Genomic DNA, 15946 nt, shown 5'->3' with positions numbered 1-15946 from the left:
TAATGCTGAGCAAAATAAGCCAGGCACAAAAAGAGAAATATTATATGCTACCACTAATGTGAACTTTGAAAAATGTAAAACAAATGGTTTATAATGTAGAATGTAGGGGAACTAGCAATAGAGAGCAATTAAGGAAGGGGGAACAATAATCCAAGAAGAACAGATAAGCTATTTAACGTTCTGGGGATGCCCAGGAATGACTATGGTCTGTTAATTTCTGATGGATATAGTAGGAACAAGTTCACAGAAATGTTGCTATATTAGGTAACTTTCTTGGGGTAAAGTAGGAACATGTTGGAAGTTAAGCAGTTATCTTAGGTTAGTTGTCTTTTTCTTACTCCCTTGTTATGGTCTCTTTGAAATGTTCTTTTATTGTATGTTTGTTTTCTTTTTAACTTTTTTTTCATACAGTTGATTTAAAAAAGAAGGGAAAGTTTAAAAAAAAAAAAAAGAAAGAAAAACAAGGAAAAAAAAAGATGTAGTGCCCCCTTGAGGAGCCTGTGGAGAATGCAGGGGTATTCGCCTACCCCACCTCCATGGTTGCTAACATGACCACAGACATAGGGGACTGGTGGTTTGATGGGTTGAGCCCTCTACCACAGGTTTTACCCTTGGGAAAACGGTTGCTGCAAAGGAGAGGCTAGGCCTCCCTATGGTTGTGCCTAAGAGCCTCCTCCCGAATGCCTCTTTGTTGCTCAGATGTGGCCCTGTCTCTCTAGCTAAGCCAACTTGAAAGGTGAAATCACTGCCCTCCCCCCTACGTGGGATCAGACACCCAGGGGAGTGAATCTCCCTGGCAACGTGGAATACGACTCCCGGGGAGGAATGTAGACCTGGCATCGTGGGACGGAGAACATCTTCTTGACCAAAAGGGGGATGTGAAAGGAAATGAAATAAGCTTCAGTGGCAGAGAGATTCCAAAAGGAGCCGAGAGGTCACTCTGGTGGGCACTCTTATGCACACTTTAGACAACCCTTTTTAGGTTCTAAAGAATTGGGGTAGCTGGTGGTGGATACCTGAAACTATCAAACTGCAACCCAGAACCCATGAATCTCGAAGACAGTTGTATAAAAATGTAGCTTATGAGGGGTGACAATGGGATTGGGAAAGCCATAAGGACCACACTCCACTTTGTCTAGTTAATGGATGGATGAGTAGAAAAATAGGGGAAGGAAACAAATAGACAAAGGTACCCAGTGTTCTTTTTTACTTCAATTGCTCTTTTTCACTCTAATTATTATTCTTGTTATTTTTGTGTGTGTGCTAATGAAGGTGTCAGGGATTGATTTGGGTGATGAATGTACCACTATGTAATGGTACTGTAAACAATCGAAAGTACGATTTGTTTTGTATGACTGCGTGGTATGTGACTATATCTCAATAAAATGAAGATTAAAAAAAAAAACCCACCTGGAGCAAATAAAAAAACATACAAAATATTAAAAAACAAATAAATAAAGTGGTTAGCAGAAAAAAAAAAAAAAAAAAGAATGCAGCCTGCGCCGCGCGGCGAGATCCCACCGCCCCGCCCCTGCACCAGGGAGGAGGCCGCAGCGTCCTCTGTCCGCTAAAGGTAAACACCAGGTTCGTAAGTTGAGTTTTCTGTTTTCATCTCCTTAATCTTTGGGAAGAATTTTTTAAAGTTATCTTTTTTATTTGTCCTCAACTGTGTCTCGTGCTAGGCTAGAGGTCTACTGTTTTCCTGTGTCCGTTTATCAGCAGCACAAACTCCTTTTCCGCCCCTGTCCGGGTTAAAGCGTTTGATCGTCCCGCGCCGAGCATCGCTCCCTGCACGCGGCTCTCAATAAATATTCGTTATATAAAGAAACCTTTTCTTAAGAGTTGGCTCTGTGAGTGATTTACGGAATCACTCGGGTGCGGGTTATATATACCGCTAAGGAAGCGCGGGAGATGACGTGGATTTCCTTCAGCCATTAAGCCAAACATTAATTATTTCATGTCTTCAGCGTTAGGCGTCTTGAACTCAGGATAATTTGGGCGAGTGAGTGAGGAAGATAATTGCTCATACTCGCGGACAAATACAGGCCTTTTCCTTCCCACGCACCCATCTCAACCGGCACTTCTGAGTCCCCAGGGGGTTCAGGGGCTGACGGGCGGGGATTTGGATTTCCGGAGCCCACGCTGGTCCCAGTTCCCCGGAGATGCGGGTATCACCCCTGGCACGAGTCTCCACCCACGTCCAGCCCGCCAGAAGGCGTCCCAAGCCCAGGGACTTTGGGTGCCAACGCCCTAACTAGCCTTCCTGCGAATTCCGCGGGTCGGAGCCGCACTCCGCCTACCCTAGACCACCAACCCGCCCTCCCCGAGACTCAAGTGACCTCCTTCCTAGGCTCCAGGCGCCCCCTGCAGGCCTGGGGTGTACACATCAGGCACCCACAGGGAGTGGACACACACCACATACACACACACACGCACACACTTGAGGGACACACCAGTCATGCACAATCCAGGACACACCTCGGGATACACACATTCATTCATTCAACAAACACTGAGCATCCAGTCTGGGTCCTCTTCTCACAATCATTCACCTGAGCCACCAGCCCCACATCCTCCACAGACTTGGCTGACCTCTCAGGCGAGGCTCCCCTCCCCTGCCCCAGAGCCCTCCTCTATTCAAGATCTCCTACCCCTGGGACATGGACTTGGTCAGACCCAGGAGCATGAAGGCTGGGTGGTCTTCTTGGAGGAGGATGGGGCTGGGCTGGGCTGGGCTGAGCAGGGGCAAGACTTGCCCAAGGCTCACACTGAACCAGGAGCCCCATAAAGTCTCCTTGGCTGGAAAGAAGGTGAACTGGGTGCAGCATCTAGCACAGAGGGCTCTGGGTCTTCTAGAACTGAGGGCTCTGGCTTCTCTGGTCAGAAGCTTTTTCAAACCTACCTACCTCCCCACTCCCCACTAACCCAGTGGCTAGGAGGTGGGTGTCTCAAACCCTCCCCAGAGCAAGGGTCATTTTGCTCTCAGGGACCATGCCATGATGGTGGGTAACTTCATAATGCCCTGACTACCCCCTCCTTCCCAGTTTCTCTTACCTCCCTGACATGTGAATGTTGGCAGGCCCAGGACTCGAAGCATGGGCCTCTTCTATTTACACTCACTCTCTTGATTGTTGTCTTGTGGCTTTAAATACCATCCATATGCTCCCAAGTTTATATCTTCAGCTAGAATCTATCTTCTGAACTACAAACTCACATATCCAACTACCTACTCAACATCTCCAGTTATACATCCATCAGGCATCTTCAACTTAACAAGTAAAAATCAGGCTCCTGATGTGCCCCCAAACTCACCCCTCTGCAATCTTCCACATCTTGGTACATAGTAACTATCCACTGCATTGCTTAGGCCAAAAGCCTTGCAGTATTCGTAATTTCCTTCTGTTTCTGTCAGTTCCGTGACATGAGAAACCCAAGATGACCAGAGGGTTTCTAGACACTAAAACTGTGCCTGTGTTCCCTAGTAGAAATACTCCTTCTTTGGGCACTAAGACTTCCAAACCTTTAAAGCCTAAGATTGTAGGGACAGGAAGTAAAGTTTTCATGAGTGGCTATTAGAAGTCCATCTTTTAATTCTCCAACCTGTGTGTTCTTTCTATGGAGAATTGCCACCGATTTAAAGCATGTACCATATCCTGTAGGACAGCACATCATCTTGCAGGGTGTTGTTCCCCAGATCATTTTGTGTCATAAGATTCCTTGATTAGAGATGATATTATGTGGGTTACCATGGTGATTTTTTTTAAGGCATTCTGTAAGTCCACCAATGGAGATGCTGGCAGAAGTGTTATAGGCAAGAAAGGCAAATCTATATCCAGAATGCATATCCATTTCCATGGCAACTCCATGATGAAAAGAGTCAAATGCAGTCAGCCTACCACCTGTTGGCTGGCTGGTCTTCAGGGAGAGTGGTGCTATGTAAAGGGCTCAGCTTTGGCCTTCTCACTTGGCATGTTGAGCACTCAGTGCTGGTAGCCAGAAGAGCCTTGGTGAGGGGAATCTGTTTATTGAGCTTGTGCATAGCCTCCATCCCTGTGGCCATGTGAACATAGGCCTACTGATCAAGTTCCAGGATTCTGGGGATAAAAGCCAACTGATGGGACATCTTGTCCACCTGATATTGAGAGTCTCCTAGGTAGGAGACCCCTCTAGTGGACATTTACACAAGACACTAATGTCACCACACTCTGTAGTCATTGTGAGAAATCCATCCACTTACCTCTTCTTCAGGCATCCATGTCACTAGTCTGCCGATTCTGTTTTTTCCAAGTCCCTGGCCAATGCATCAGCCACTGCCCTTGAATTATATAGCCCCAAACTCAGGCTGTTTCCTCCCATACAAAGTGGAAAATCAAATGTGCTACCTGAAATTCTGCCCACAGAGAGGATTTCCCTTCACTTCTGTCTTTCAGAGTTTCCCCTGGATGGGGTTTAAGCATCTGTCTACTTCTGGCTGGTGCCAGCATACCTTAAAGATCCATCTGAAAATCGAGACACTGTATTTTCCTCCTTCTGTTAACTGTAGAGAACTTATCCATTAAGCTATAAGTATGATCGGAGAGAGAAGCAGGAAACAATACAAGTTAGAAGCCTGAGCCACCTGACCATGCTCTTACTCATGCCTTCTGAAACTTCTAAGGCCTGGTCTCATATATACAATATCCATTTAATAATGGAATGCCATTGTGCCCATCCAACTTTATGGTTTGCTATAAATAATATCCTTTGTTCGTATTTTCGCAGCATGATCTATACTCTGGGTTTTAGGTAAGGGCCCAGGGGCAAATCCGGAGCTGCTTTCAAATGGAAAGTAATTATCAACAGAGGAGGTTTACTCTAATACCCTAAGGGTCTGTGATGTGATTCACCTATGGAGGCTTGCCAGAAACTCCTACAGCACTCCTATTTGCCACAGACCTTCTAAAGTTCATTGGATCTATGAATCATAAAGCCCAAGCAGCAGAGCAGTATTCCCTGGAGCCTGAACCTGATGCAAAGCTCTTTTTTGCTCTGGGCTGCATTCAAAACTGTCGACTTTATGCAATATCCAGTGAATATTTTGCAGCTGTACAACTAATTGTGGTATATGTTGCCTCCAAAATCATATGCCTCTTTCTCCATGGTGAATATGGAGGGTGTAGCAGCTTATCTCCCATTACAGAGGGATTATCCCAACATGCCCCAGACCACTGGACTCCTAGGTATTTCACCTTTGGGGCAGAATCCTGAATGTTTGTAGGATTTATTTCCTACCTTCTGGCATGCATGTGTCTTTATAAGGCATGTAGAGTGACTGCTCTTTCTTATGCACCAGATGTAGTTAGCATAACGTCATCAGGTTAAAGCATAAGTTTGATATTCTGTGGGATGTCAAGATTATCTCATGACAGAGAGCAGGAAAGTTGACAGAGCTCTGAGGTAAGACAGTGAGGGTGAACTGCTATCATGCTGGTTGAAAAGGAATTGATTTTGATTGCTTCAATCAATTGGTGTAGAAAAGAAAACACATGCTGGATTATTAGCCGTAATGCAACGTACCAAAGTCTGTGTTGATTCCCTGCAAGTCTTTGAAAACACTAATCTCGCAACAGCTCTAGGAATGCAGCATTGCTTTTAGTTTACTACTGGGTGGGCGGCAGGATGAAAAGGGACAAGGTGAGGTAGGCACAGTTCAAATGACTTCCACTTGGCTCTTCCTACCCTAGTTATCCTCACTTCATGGTCAGGGAAACAGTGTGGAGATTCTGCTGGTTAATAAGTTTATCTGTTCCCACTGTATATTCTGAAACTAGAGAAATAAACACTACTTAGATCTGTAGGCCCATTGTGAGATGGACCTGGGCCAAGATCCATTTATCACCTGATCTCCTAAACCCTCATTCTGACTGGTGAACCACAATGGTGTTTGGGGTCCCCGAGATTAGTATCAGCACAGGACCCATATGTAATAATCCCCCAAAGGTCTGGGTATTTCCTGTTCCCCATTCATAGCCACCTTGGTAAATGGCCAAAGATCTCTCTAGGGAAGGCTTAGGGCAGTGATTCTCAAATTTTATCAAAATCATGAGGAGGGCTTTTTAAAACACAGATCGCTGAGTACCCCCAGAGTTTCTGATTCAGTGGGTCTGGGGAGGAGCCCAAGAATATACATTTTTTACAAAGTCCCACGGGATGTTGATGCTGCTGGCCCAGGGACCACACTTTGAGAAACACTGACCAGAGGGAAGACTTACAGAATACACTGTGGAAGAGACCCAGGACTTCACTCCCACTGTAATTAAAAGGCTTCGGGTCTGGGGCACTGACTTAAGTCAAGGAAAGGACTAGAAATACCCCCAAGCAAAGTTTTGTCCACCAGGACTAGAATTTTACCACTTCTCTGGGTCAAGTAGCACATCAGTGGGCTGTCCCTCTATTTTATTTCCAGGGATACCATAGTCAATTGGCTACCACCACAGATCCCAGTGGGCAAAGCACTTTGATTACCACTTGTCCTTGCAGTTTATATAGTAATTGCATTCATGGTTGGGTGCCATCACCTAGCCTTTACCACACACGGATCCCATCAGTCCCCTTAAAATAAGGTTGTCCATTTCCAAGGGGAAATCTCTCATCCTCATCTCCTGCCTTCTGAAGAAGCCACTACAGGGCTTTTCAGTGAAGCTTGTGCTCCCCTCACCAATGATTTCCTTATTGCCTTGTGGCCTTATCTTTCTGGGCACTTCAGAGGTATATAGTTAGTAGTTGAACATAACAGGTCCACTCTAACATTCCCATCACTCTAACCTTTGCACTACTTCCTCTGCTTGTTACTCAAAATATAGTCTGAGGACCAGCAGCATCTACATTTCTTGGAAGCTTGTTAGAAATGCAAAATCTTGGGCTTCATGCCCAACCTACAGAATCAGAACCTGCAGTTTAACAAGATCCCAGGAGAATGCTATGCACATTAAAGTGTGAGAATTAATGTTTTACAATATGCTAGTGAAGTTCCAGCATCTCAATCTCATGATTATAGGCCACTGTTAAGTCCAGACTTCCAGTAACCAACCCAACTGACTAGTAACACCACTCTCAGGTGCTCAAACCAATATGATAATACCCAAATCCTAGATAAGTGCACCCATATTGATAAATTTGTTATTGGTCTCCAGGGTCCTTCCAATACAAGCTGGCAAATTTCTGCACTCTTTTGGTGGATATGCTCTTGCTTTTGGAGCACACTTTGTGCTTCCCTATCTAGGCAATGCTAGGACTGAACTCTTACTACAGGCCTGGAGACTACGAGTAGTAGTTGGGATGGGTCCTGAAGAGACGATGCATGCCTTTTATAGGCAACTGTCCCAAGGAGTCATTAAAAACATTGAGTTGCAGGGGACAGGTTTGCGGAGGGAGGTGGTATTCTTCTGCCAGCAAGCAAAGTTCAGGAAGATTTAGGGACCCAAAATTCTCAGCTTTGCTCATTTCCCAAATGTCCCCAACTCAGATGTTGTGGTAGTTTGGAGCTGTTATGTTCCATAGAAAAGGCCATGTTCTTTCAGTCCATTCCTGTTGGTGCAAACCTTTTGTAGGTGGGAACTTTTGATTAAGCTGTTTCAGTTGAGGAGTTATCCCAAGGTGGGTCTTAACCCCCTTACTGGAGTCCTTTATAAGAGGACAAAGGACATACAGAAAAAGCCCAGAGAACTTAGAGAAAAGCCCCAGAGAAGCTACGAGAAGACCCACACAAGCTGAGAGAGGAAGCCACTGAGGCCAGCAGCTGAAAGCAATGAAACATGGGAGAGAAGGACCAGCATATGCCAGCCATGTGACTTACCATGTGACAGAGGTGTCCCCAGATGCTGGCAGCCTTTTTTTAGAGAAGGTATCATCCTGTTCATGTCTTAATTTGAACATTTTCATGGTCTTAGAACTGCAAATTTGCAAACTAATAAATCCCCATTGTAAAAGCCAACCCATTTCTGCTTTATTGCATTCTGGCAGCTTTAGTAAACTGAAACAGATTTCAAAATCCAACTCCTTCCCAACAATGCCCTTATTCTAGCATAAGAGATATGGTGAGGATGTGCATTTACCTGATGTTGCAACTCTGCAACCCATACAACCAGGTCTTGAACTTGATCTTCAGCCACATATGCCCCCTATAGCCATATAAAATAAAGATTCTTTAAGGCTTCCATAAAGGTTATCCAATTCTCCTAGTTCAACATTTTTAAAAATATAATTTCACTAGCACAATCAGAAACAGACAGCCCACTCGACAATGTGATGTAATCACCATTTGAAATCACCACTTGTTGCCATAGCAATTAAGTGTCCTAGGCACTTTATCTCTTAACACATTGCCCTTCACCAGCACTCCATCCTATGCCTCAGTAGTGATAATCTGAGCAATTGCAATTGCTCTGTGTGCTCCGATTACTAGTGTCCTGTTTCTCCATTCAAGAAGATTATCTATGCATTCATCAAATATATGAGCAATTCAATCCTAGGATCCTATTTTGGAAATGTGTTTCTTCTGGTACCATTTACTATATCAGTGAGGATCGATGACACACTCAAAAAAAGTTTAACCAGAAAAGTTTTAATAAAGGGGCTATTTAAGAAGTAAGGTCAAGACTGAGGAACCAACAAGGGATGGTAAGGCACCCAGGGCCTAGCAACAGTGGGAAACCATTACCACACTAACCTGAAGGGCCAAGAGGAAAGAATAGTGTTTTAGAAGCCTCGGGGAAAGAGAGACCCATGGAGAGAAGGCAGCCTGAAAGGATCTAAACTGTAGATCAAGAGTTCTCAAACTTTAGCAAGTATCAGAGTCACCAGGGGCGGAGGGTGTTAAAACAGATTGCTGAGCCCCACCTCTGGACTTTCCAATTTAGCAGGTCTGGAGTAGGACCTGAAAATTTGCACTTCTAACAAGCTCCCAGGTGATGCTAATGCTGCTGTCCAAGAACCAGTCTTTGAAACCTGCCACAGAGAAAGTATTGACAGCCAGAACTGCAGTGGTGAATTAATACCCTAACCTCTCTCTCCTTCCACCCACTTATTTGCTGCTGCCTCTCAGAGACCAAATCCAACCAGAAGCCAGAGAGCAAGGGATCCCAGGTAATGCCATCTGTAGAGGTCAGCCTAACTGGACACACGGCGACGCAGAGAAGTGTGGAGTATGGATGGGGGTGAGGCAAAAGGAAAACTACCAGCACCACCAGAGGCTGAAGGATGGATAAATCAATGGAATGATGGATAGATGGATAAATTAATGGACAGATATCTGAGTGGAAGGATAGAATAATAATAATGGCTAATATTCATTGAGTACTTATTATGTGCCAGCTTCTAAACTAAGGGCTTTATTCAGATTACCTCACTTAATCGTAAAAAGTAGATCTATTAGCATTCCCATTATTTTACAGATAAGCACACTAAGACAGGGAGATTGCATAACTTTTAGATGGTCACTCAGCTGGTAAGTGGTGAAATCTGAATACCCATCCTAGGCACACTATCTGCAGAGTCTCACTCCTCTGGACTGTGCTGTGATCTACGGACAGGTGGCAGGCAGGCAGTGTGGGCTAGTGGTCAAAAGTGTAAGCCCTGGAGCACAAGACCCCTGGGTTCCAATCATGCTCCAGCACTTACCAGCTGCGTGACCTCATGCTCTGCATCTCATTCTCCCACATATAAAACGGGAATAAAAATGTAATAAAACTACTCCATAGCCTTGTTGAGAAAGTTAAGCAAGATAACAATGGTGAAGTCATGGATACAGTGCTGAACAAACAGGAAGTAATCAGAAATACTATTACATTCAAGATTAATGGATGGGGAGAAAGATAAATAAGAAACTTATGAGGCAAACACCCCCACTCAAAAGAGGATCCAGAGCTTGAGTGGGAATGGTTGAATGGGTGTCCTACATATTAATTTCTCTTTTGTGTCCTCCTTTTCTGGTCTATCTCTGGTCTTTCTCATCAGGATGGGGAAATACTTGTTCCCCTCCCCCAGCTGTCAATTCCTTGAAGTTTAGGGATTTGTCTGGATGTGAGCTGGCCAGCCCCTCTCCTTAGAAATCCCCTCTTGGTTCCCAGGATTGAGAGGACGGAGAGGATGAAGGGGGCTATTCCAAGCCAGGTTCCCTGCAGCCTTCCTCTGACCCAGGTCTTAGACATGGGAAAATGATAAACAGGGGAAGGGGCAGTGCTCACTGAGCCAGGAGGTTGAATCCCAGCGTGGGAGGGGGGTACCAGGCCTTCTCCCAAGGAATCTTCCCTTTCTGCTCTTCTTGTCCCGGGGGTTCCCATCTGGTTCCCAGACTGTGGATGGGCAAGGATTGCGATGACCTGTGGGGGCTACCCCAGGCTCTCGTGGTTGTTCTGAGGGCACCAAGCCCTCACTAGGGGTCTTAGAACCACAGAGAAGAGAGGTGGGGATGAGGAATAAATCTAGGGAATGAGTGAACCCCCACCCCTGACCAGCTCTTCTGAACCCCAGCCCTATTGTTGATGACGCAAATGCCACCCTGGAGATGCTAGTGCAGACCCTCCATCCAGAGCCGACAGCGCACAGACCCCTTCTCTTGGCCAGACTGCACTCTGCTTAGGTTCTCAGAGCCGAAGCCAAGGAAAGCAGAAGAGGGGGGATGCTGCTGAGGGGGAAAGGGGAGGGCAGTTCCAGATTCTGTCAGAACTAAGGGGGGGCCAGAGGGGAATCTGCGGAGTGGGACATGGAAGGGAATTTCTGGGCAGAGAAAGTGAAAGCTTCTGGGACTATAAATAAGAGCAGTGCAGCCTCACACAGACTTCTACACGCACACTCCCAGACCCTCTCACACCCCCCAAAGACGCCTGGCACTTCCCATTGCTCCCTGCACTCGCAGCCAAGCCGCAGCCACGCACAGCCCAGAGATTCGCTCACCCTCACACACTCACTGTCAGTCTGCTTCTGTCACCTTCCATGGCACCCCGTGTGGCTCCACTACTGGCCCTCAGCCTGCTGCTTCTCTGGACTTCCCCTGGTAAGGCTGAAAGGAGGGTTAGGGAGGATGGTGGGATGGGATCCACGATATCTAGATGGCAGACTGCATGGCACTGCACGCAAGGGATATTACGAGTTCAGGTCAATACCTGGGCCTGCATGTTTCGGTGAACCTGGGGTTTCCCTGTGCCCCGTGTGCGTGCCTGTCCAGTGACGGTATACCTGGGCCCTGACTTCCAGTGTGTTTATCTCTTGGTGTATCCTGGGCTCTACAGCTGTCCCTCTTTTGCATGCCTCATTTCCTGCTGCCTAAATTTCCCAGACGGAAAGTGACAATAGTATATGCTTGCATAAGGTGGGGGAGAATGGGAGGCACTGAGGCAGGACTGAGAGTCAAAATATTTAGCGAGGCTCCAAACACCAGCCTTTTAGAGAGAACAGGATCTTGGAGACCCCTGGCTCTGACCCTCATTACCTCTTTATTTGCTGGATTGTAGAGAAGTTGAGAGGTCTGGGGAGAGAGGTCAGGGTGATCAGGACAGCAGGAAAGCACTTGCAAGATTCAGGAAGGTGATTGTTTACCAACTAGTTTAGAAGTATTTCAATATATTTAGCTACCAGTAGGGCCATATGGGTGCAATCTGACTGACTATCAGGTCCAGCTGCTCCCTATACAGGTATCCTCCATCTCAATTAGGGCTGCGGCCTCCCCTCCTTGGGCTGCTATGTCCTGACACTACCTTCTCCCTAGCTCTGGGTGGTGCCAATGACGCCGAAGACTGCTGCCTGTCTGTGACCCAGCGCCCCATCCCTGGGAACATTGTGCGAGCTTTCCACTACCTCCACCTTAAGGATGGCTGCAGAGTGCCTGCTGTTGTGTGAGTTGAGGGGTGGGGGGTGGGCAGGGAGGATCTAACCTCATGTCCCCTATCAGCCCCTGATGATACCCCTTCCTTTCATCTCTCTTTTTCCCATGCTCAACCCCTTCAATGAAGCCCAGAAACAGGTTCTTGGTCCTGGTCCCCAGTCTCTGCCCCTCACACCAGGGCCTTCTAGGAAACTGGATTCCAGGGGTCCTTGCTCTCTGAACTCTGACCTCTGACTCCAGGTTCACCACTCTGAAGGGTCACCAGCTCTGTGCACCCCCAGACCAGCCATGGGTGGACCGCATCATCCGGAGATTGCAGAAGACCTCTGCCAAGGCAAGCCCCCCTTCTCTCCCTCCTCAGCCCTGCCTCCTCCCTCCAAGCCTCTGCCCAAAACCCCAGCCCATAACCCTGCCTCTCCTTCCTCCCCCAGAGCAAGAGCCACAGAACTTAACCCATGTCAGCCCCGAGAGGGTGCCTGTGTCTGAGTGGAGGGAAGTGAATCACTGCAGCCCTGGGGAACCAAGGACCAAAACGGAGGATCAGGCCTGCAGCTGCTCTGCACCAAACCTGACCTAGGCAGGGCCTGGAGTGTCAGTGTGAGTGTGAGTCTGAGTGTGAGCGAGAGAGTGAGGGTAGTAGGAGCACAGCCTCTCCATGTCCAAACTGCAATGCTTCCAATAAAGCCCACTGGCACCCACAGATCTGTCTGTCTGCTGTCTGTTTGCTGTCTGTCCAGGTGGACAGGTATAGGAAGGGGAGGAGATGGAATGGCAGGATCTATTTTCCACCCTGCAGCCCCAGCAACCTCCTTTACACCCCCAGGCTCTCAGAATCAGCCCCCACAATCAGGACCCCCCTCCTCATGACTCCTCCCACTCCAAGGTAGAGCACATTAAACTTGTATCAGTTCCCTGGGGAGCCAAAGTATCTCATGCCTCCCAGACAGGTGTGCAAGCACCCAGGGATCTCAGGTGTCACTCCACTCAGGAACTAGCTCTCATGGCAGGGGGAGGGCCCAGCTCTATTGCAGCGGGTGGGGGAAGTGGCCATCCTACCATGCCATTCCCTCTGTCTGGAACCGTCTTCTCTGTTCTGCCCCCTGGCTTCTTATCTGAGTCTGAATGCCTCTTCCTTCAGGAAGCCTTCCCTGATCCCAGGCTGGGTGAGGTGGCCTCTCTTCCCGCCAAGCTCCCAGCACCCTCTGCCCCTCCCCTCTCAGGGCATTCCTCACACTGAGTTCTAACTGCTGGTTTGTCAGTCTTCCTAGAGGTCAGGGATAGTGTCTACTTTGGTTTCTACTGTCTCCCCAGTGCCACAACATGCTGCCTGGCACATGATAGTCACTGAATAAATAGATAACAAATTTCCTATTTGTTTAGGAAATAAATAAATATGTGGGGAAATGCTTAACAGCCAGGGGTGAGGGCCCATTATCCATACGGAATCTGACCTGCGGCCAGCTCTCCTCTCTCATTCTATCCATCTGGACAATCCTGGGGTCACACTCTCAGGGACATGGACATAGACAGACCTGGGAGGAAGAGTTCAGAGATGGGAGAGGAGCCCACAGGGAGGAAGAAGGAGCCATCAAGGGAGTTAGGGGGCTTCAGCATGGCTCCAGGGCCCAGAGGCAACACTGAGACCAGGAAAGTCATAGAGAAGGAGTCTCAGCTCTGGGAGAGGAAAGCTCTCTTGGAGCATCCCAGGGCCGCTGTGTTAGGAGTGAACTGCCTGTGTTAGGGAAGTCCCCTGGGGAAGCTGGATGGCCTCCAGACTGTGTCCTCAGGGCCTATCCATCTGGAAGAGGCAAGTCTATGCTGTTGGGGTCAGATGGAGGCTAGGAGGCTAGACTGAGCATCCTCACCTGGGAAGAAGGGCCACCATTATACCAGATGTACCTCAACCAGCAACAAAATCAGGACTGGGCAGGCCTTACAAGGGGTATAGTGGTAAGCGAGTTATGCCAGCCCCTCCTCACAGGGCTAGGAGCATGGCAGCCTCTTCCTCCCCTCTGCTCCCCAAGGCAGGTGTTCAAAGCCCCAGGTATCCCAGGTCTTGGAGTCATAGGGGAGATGGGGGATGGGGATAGTTCTCAAGAACAGCTGCCATAGCAGGGAAGTTTGACTCTGCTACCTGGGGAAAACTACCCAACCATTCATGCATTCATGCATCCATGCATCCATTCTGCTGACTCTGCATCCATTAGACATACATCCATCCCATACACCCATCTATCTACCCATTCATCCATCCATCTAGCCAGCCAACCATGGAGTTCCAGAGTTCCAGCTGTAGACACCCTTTAGACCTTGTGCCCAGCACCTCAGCAAGCAGAGGACAAAAACAGGTGTGACAGGTGCACATTGCCTCAAATCTTTCTCAGCTCCCAGTGAAGCCAAGAGGAAGTCAGCTTGCCACAGAAGCAAACAAAAATCCTCCCTCTGAATCCTCAGGGAAGACAGAATAGGGGGAATGAGATGAGGGTCTGAGTTCTGAGGAAAATGCTCCCGGGACAGAGGCCCCTGGACCTTACCTCCCTGAAACTGCCACTGGCAAGTACAAGAACAAGTCCTGAGCTCAATGCCCAGGCCCAAGTCCCACATAGTCTCTGCACACTTCGTGTGTGGCTCTGGGCAAGTTCCTTCCCCACTTCCCACCCCAGAGCCTCAGTTTACCAATCTGTCAGATGGGGGTGAAGGGCCTAAATTTTTGAGAGTTCTTTCAAACAAAGATCTGGCTTCTGAATCTTTGGGTCTCAGGCTAAACCACCAGCATTCACATAGTCTCCCCCCAAAGTCATGTACATTCAGAAACTTCCCCACTTCCTGGGGCTCGAGGGGCTACCCTCTGGGAACAAAGGGGAAACTGAGGTTCAGGAAGAGGAAAAATAATCAAGGAGCTAGTGAAGTGCTTTGTATTGAACAGTCCTCTGCTTCACTCTGGAAGCCTGGGAGATGAAGAGTTTGGAGGAAGTCTGGGGATGGGGGTGGGTGGGGGGGGTGGACACCAAAGCCCACAGGAAGCAGGTATGCAACCTTCCCCACCCCTTCTCCAGCTGGCACCTTCCTTCCTGGCCTTCTCCCTTCCTCTTTTCCCCACTGCTCCTCCCACTCTCCAGCCATATCAATCCCTCCTGGGTACTAGGTCTTAACTTTTTCTTTCTCTTCACCAGGCACATGAGGGATTAGCCCAGCAATCCGAGGCTTGTCTGTTCCTACTCAAACCTTCTCAGGCTGTGACTCCTTCTAATCAACATCTGCTTCCTGTTTCACTGATTCACTGACAAATATTGCATCTCTATTTCTCTTCGATTTTGTCAGCCTGGGAGCCTGTTCCGGTTTGCTAATGCTGCCGTTTTGCAAAACACCAGAAATGGATTGGCTTTTATAAAGGGGGTTTATCTGGTTACAAAGTTACAGTCTTAAGCCATAAAGTGTCCAAGGTGAGGTATCAACAACAGGTACCTTCACTGGAGAAAAGCCACTGGTGTCCAGAAAACCTCTGTTAGCTTGGAAGGCATGTGACTGGCATCCGCTTGCTTCCAGGTTGCATTTCAAAATGGCATTCTGCAAATGTTGCTCTTGGGGTGTTTTGCCCTCTCTTAGCTGCAGCTCTTCCAAAATGTCACTCCCAGTTGCTCTCCAAAATGTTACTCACAGCTGCACTGAGGTTCTTCTGTCTGTGAACTCCTTTATACGACTCCAAGGATCCAGTTAACACCCACCCTGAATGAGTGGGGAAACACCTCCACGGAAATTATCCAATCAAACGTTTCACTCAGTTGATTGAGTCGCATTTCCAGGGAAATACTCAAAGAATTCCAATCTAATCAACACTAATACGTCTGCCCCCACAAGACTGTATCAAAGATAATGGCATCTGGGGGGACATAATACATCCAAACTGGCACAGAGCCTTTCTGCCTATCTCCTACAGTGTTGAAGCTGCCATCTCCCTGAAGGGCGGCATGGATTCCTGGCTCTCTGGCCAGGATGCAGAGGCCTTGTGGCCTGCCTCTAGGTAAGCATCCTCCTCTCTAGCTACAGGTTCAAGGCCTGCAGCTGAGTGGTACCCCCCACTCTGAA

At 47.9% G+C, this 15946-nt stretch overlaps 1 protein-coding gene across 1 annotated transcript; it reads left to right on the top strand.

Annotated features, from left to right (window-relative positions):
- The first annotated feature begins 10818 nt into the window (after positions 1-10818).
- CCL19 (C-C motif chemokine ligand 19) lies at positions 10819-12560 on the top strand. The gene is made up of 4 exons (XM_037798199.1): positions 10819-11032; positions 11744-11870; positions 12101-12194; positions 12292-12560. The coding sequence occupies exons 1-4, from the start codon at positions 10972-10974 to the stop codon at positions 12310-12312; spliced, it is 303 nt and encodes a 100-aa protein (XP_037654127.1). The 5' UTR covers positions 10819-10971; the 3' UTR covers positions 12313-12560.
- The last annotated feature ends 3386 nt before the right edge of the window (positions 12561-15946 follow it).

The sequence above is a fragment of the Choloepus didactylus genome, chromosome 10 (assembly GCF_015220235.1).
Source record: "Choloepus didactylus isolate mChoDid1 chromosome 10, mChoDid1.pri, whole genome shotgun sequence".
NCBI classification, from domain to species: Eukaryota; Metazoa; Chordata; class Mammalia; order Pilosa; family Megalonychidae; genus Choloepus; species Choloepus didactylus.
Note: the sequence above shows the minus strand (reverse complement) of the source record. Positions and strands in the feature narration are given on the sequence as shown.

Bases quoted from the DNA above. Each gene is read 5' to 3' on its own strand.
- CCL19 (XM_037798199.1), top strand. From the start codon at position 10,972: ATGGCACCCCGTGTGGCTCCACTACTGGCCCTCAGCCTGCTGCTTCTC. The intron at 11,033-11,743 runs GTAAGGCTGAAA...CCTTCTCCCTAG, and splicing joins GCTTCTCTGGACTTCCCCTG to CTCTGGGTGGTGCCAATGAC. The intron at 11,871-12,100 runs GTGAGTTGAGGG...CTCTGACTCCAG, and splicing joins TGCAGAGTGCCTGCTGTTGT to GTTCACCACTCTGAAGGGTC.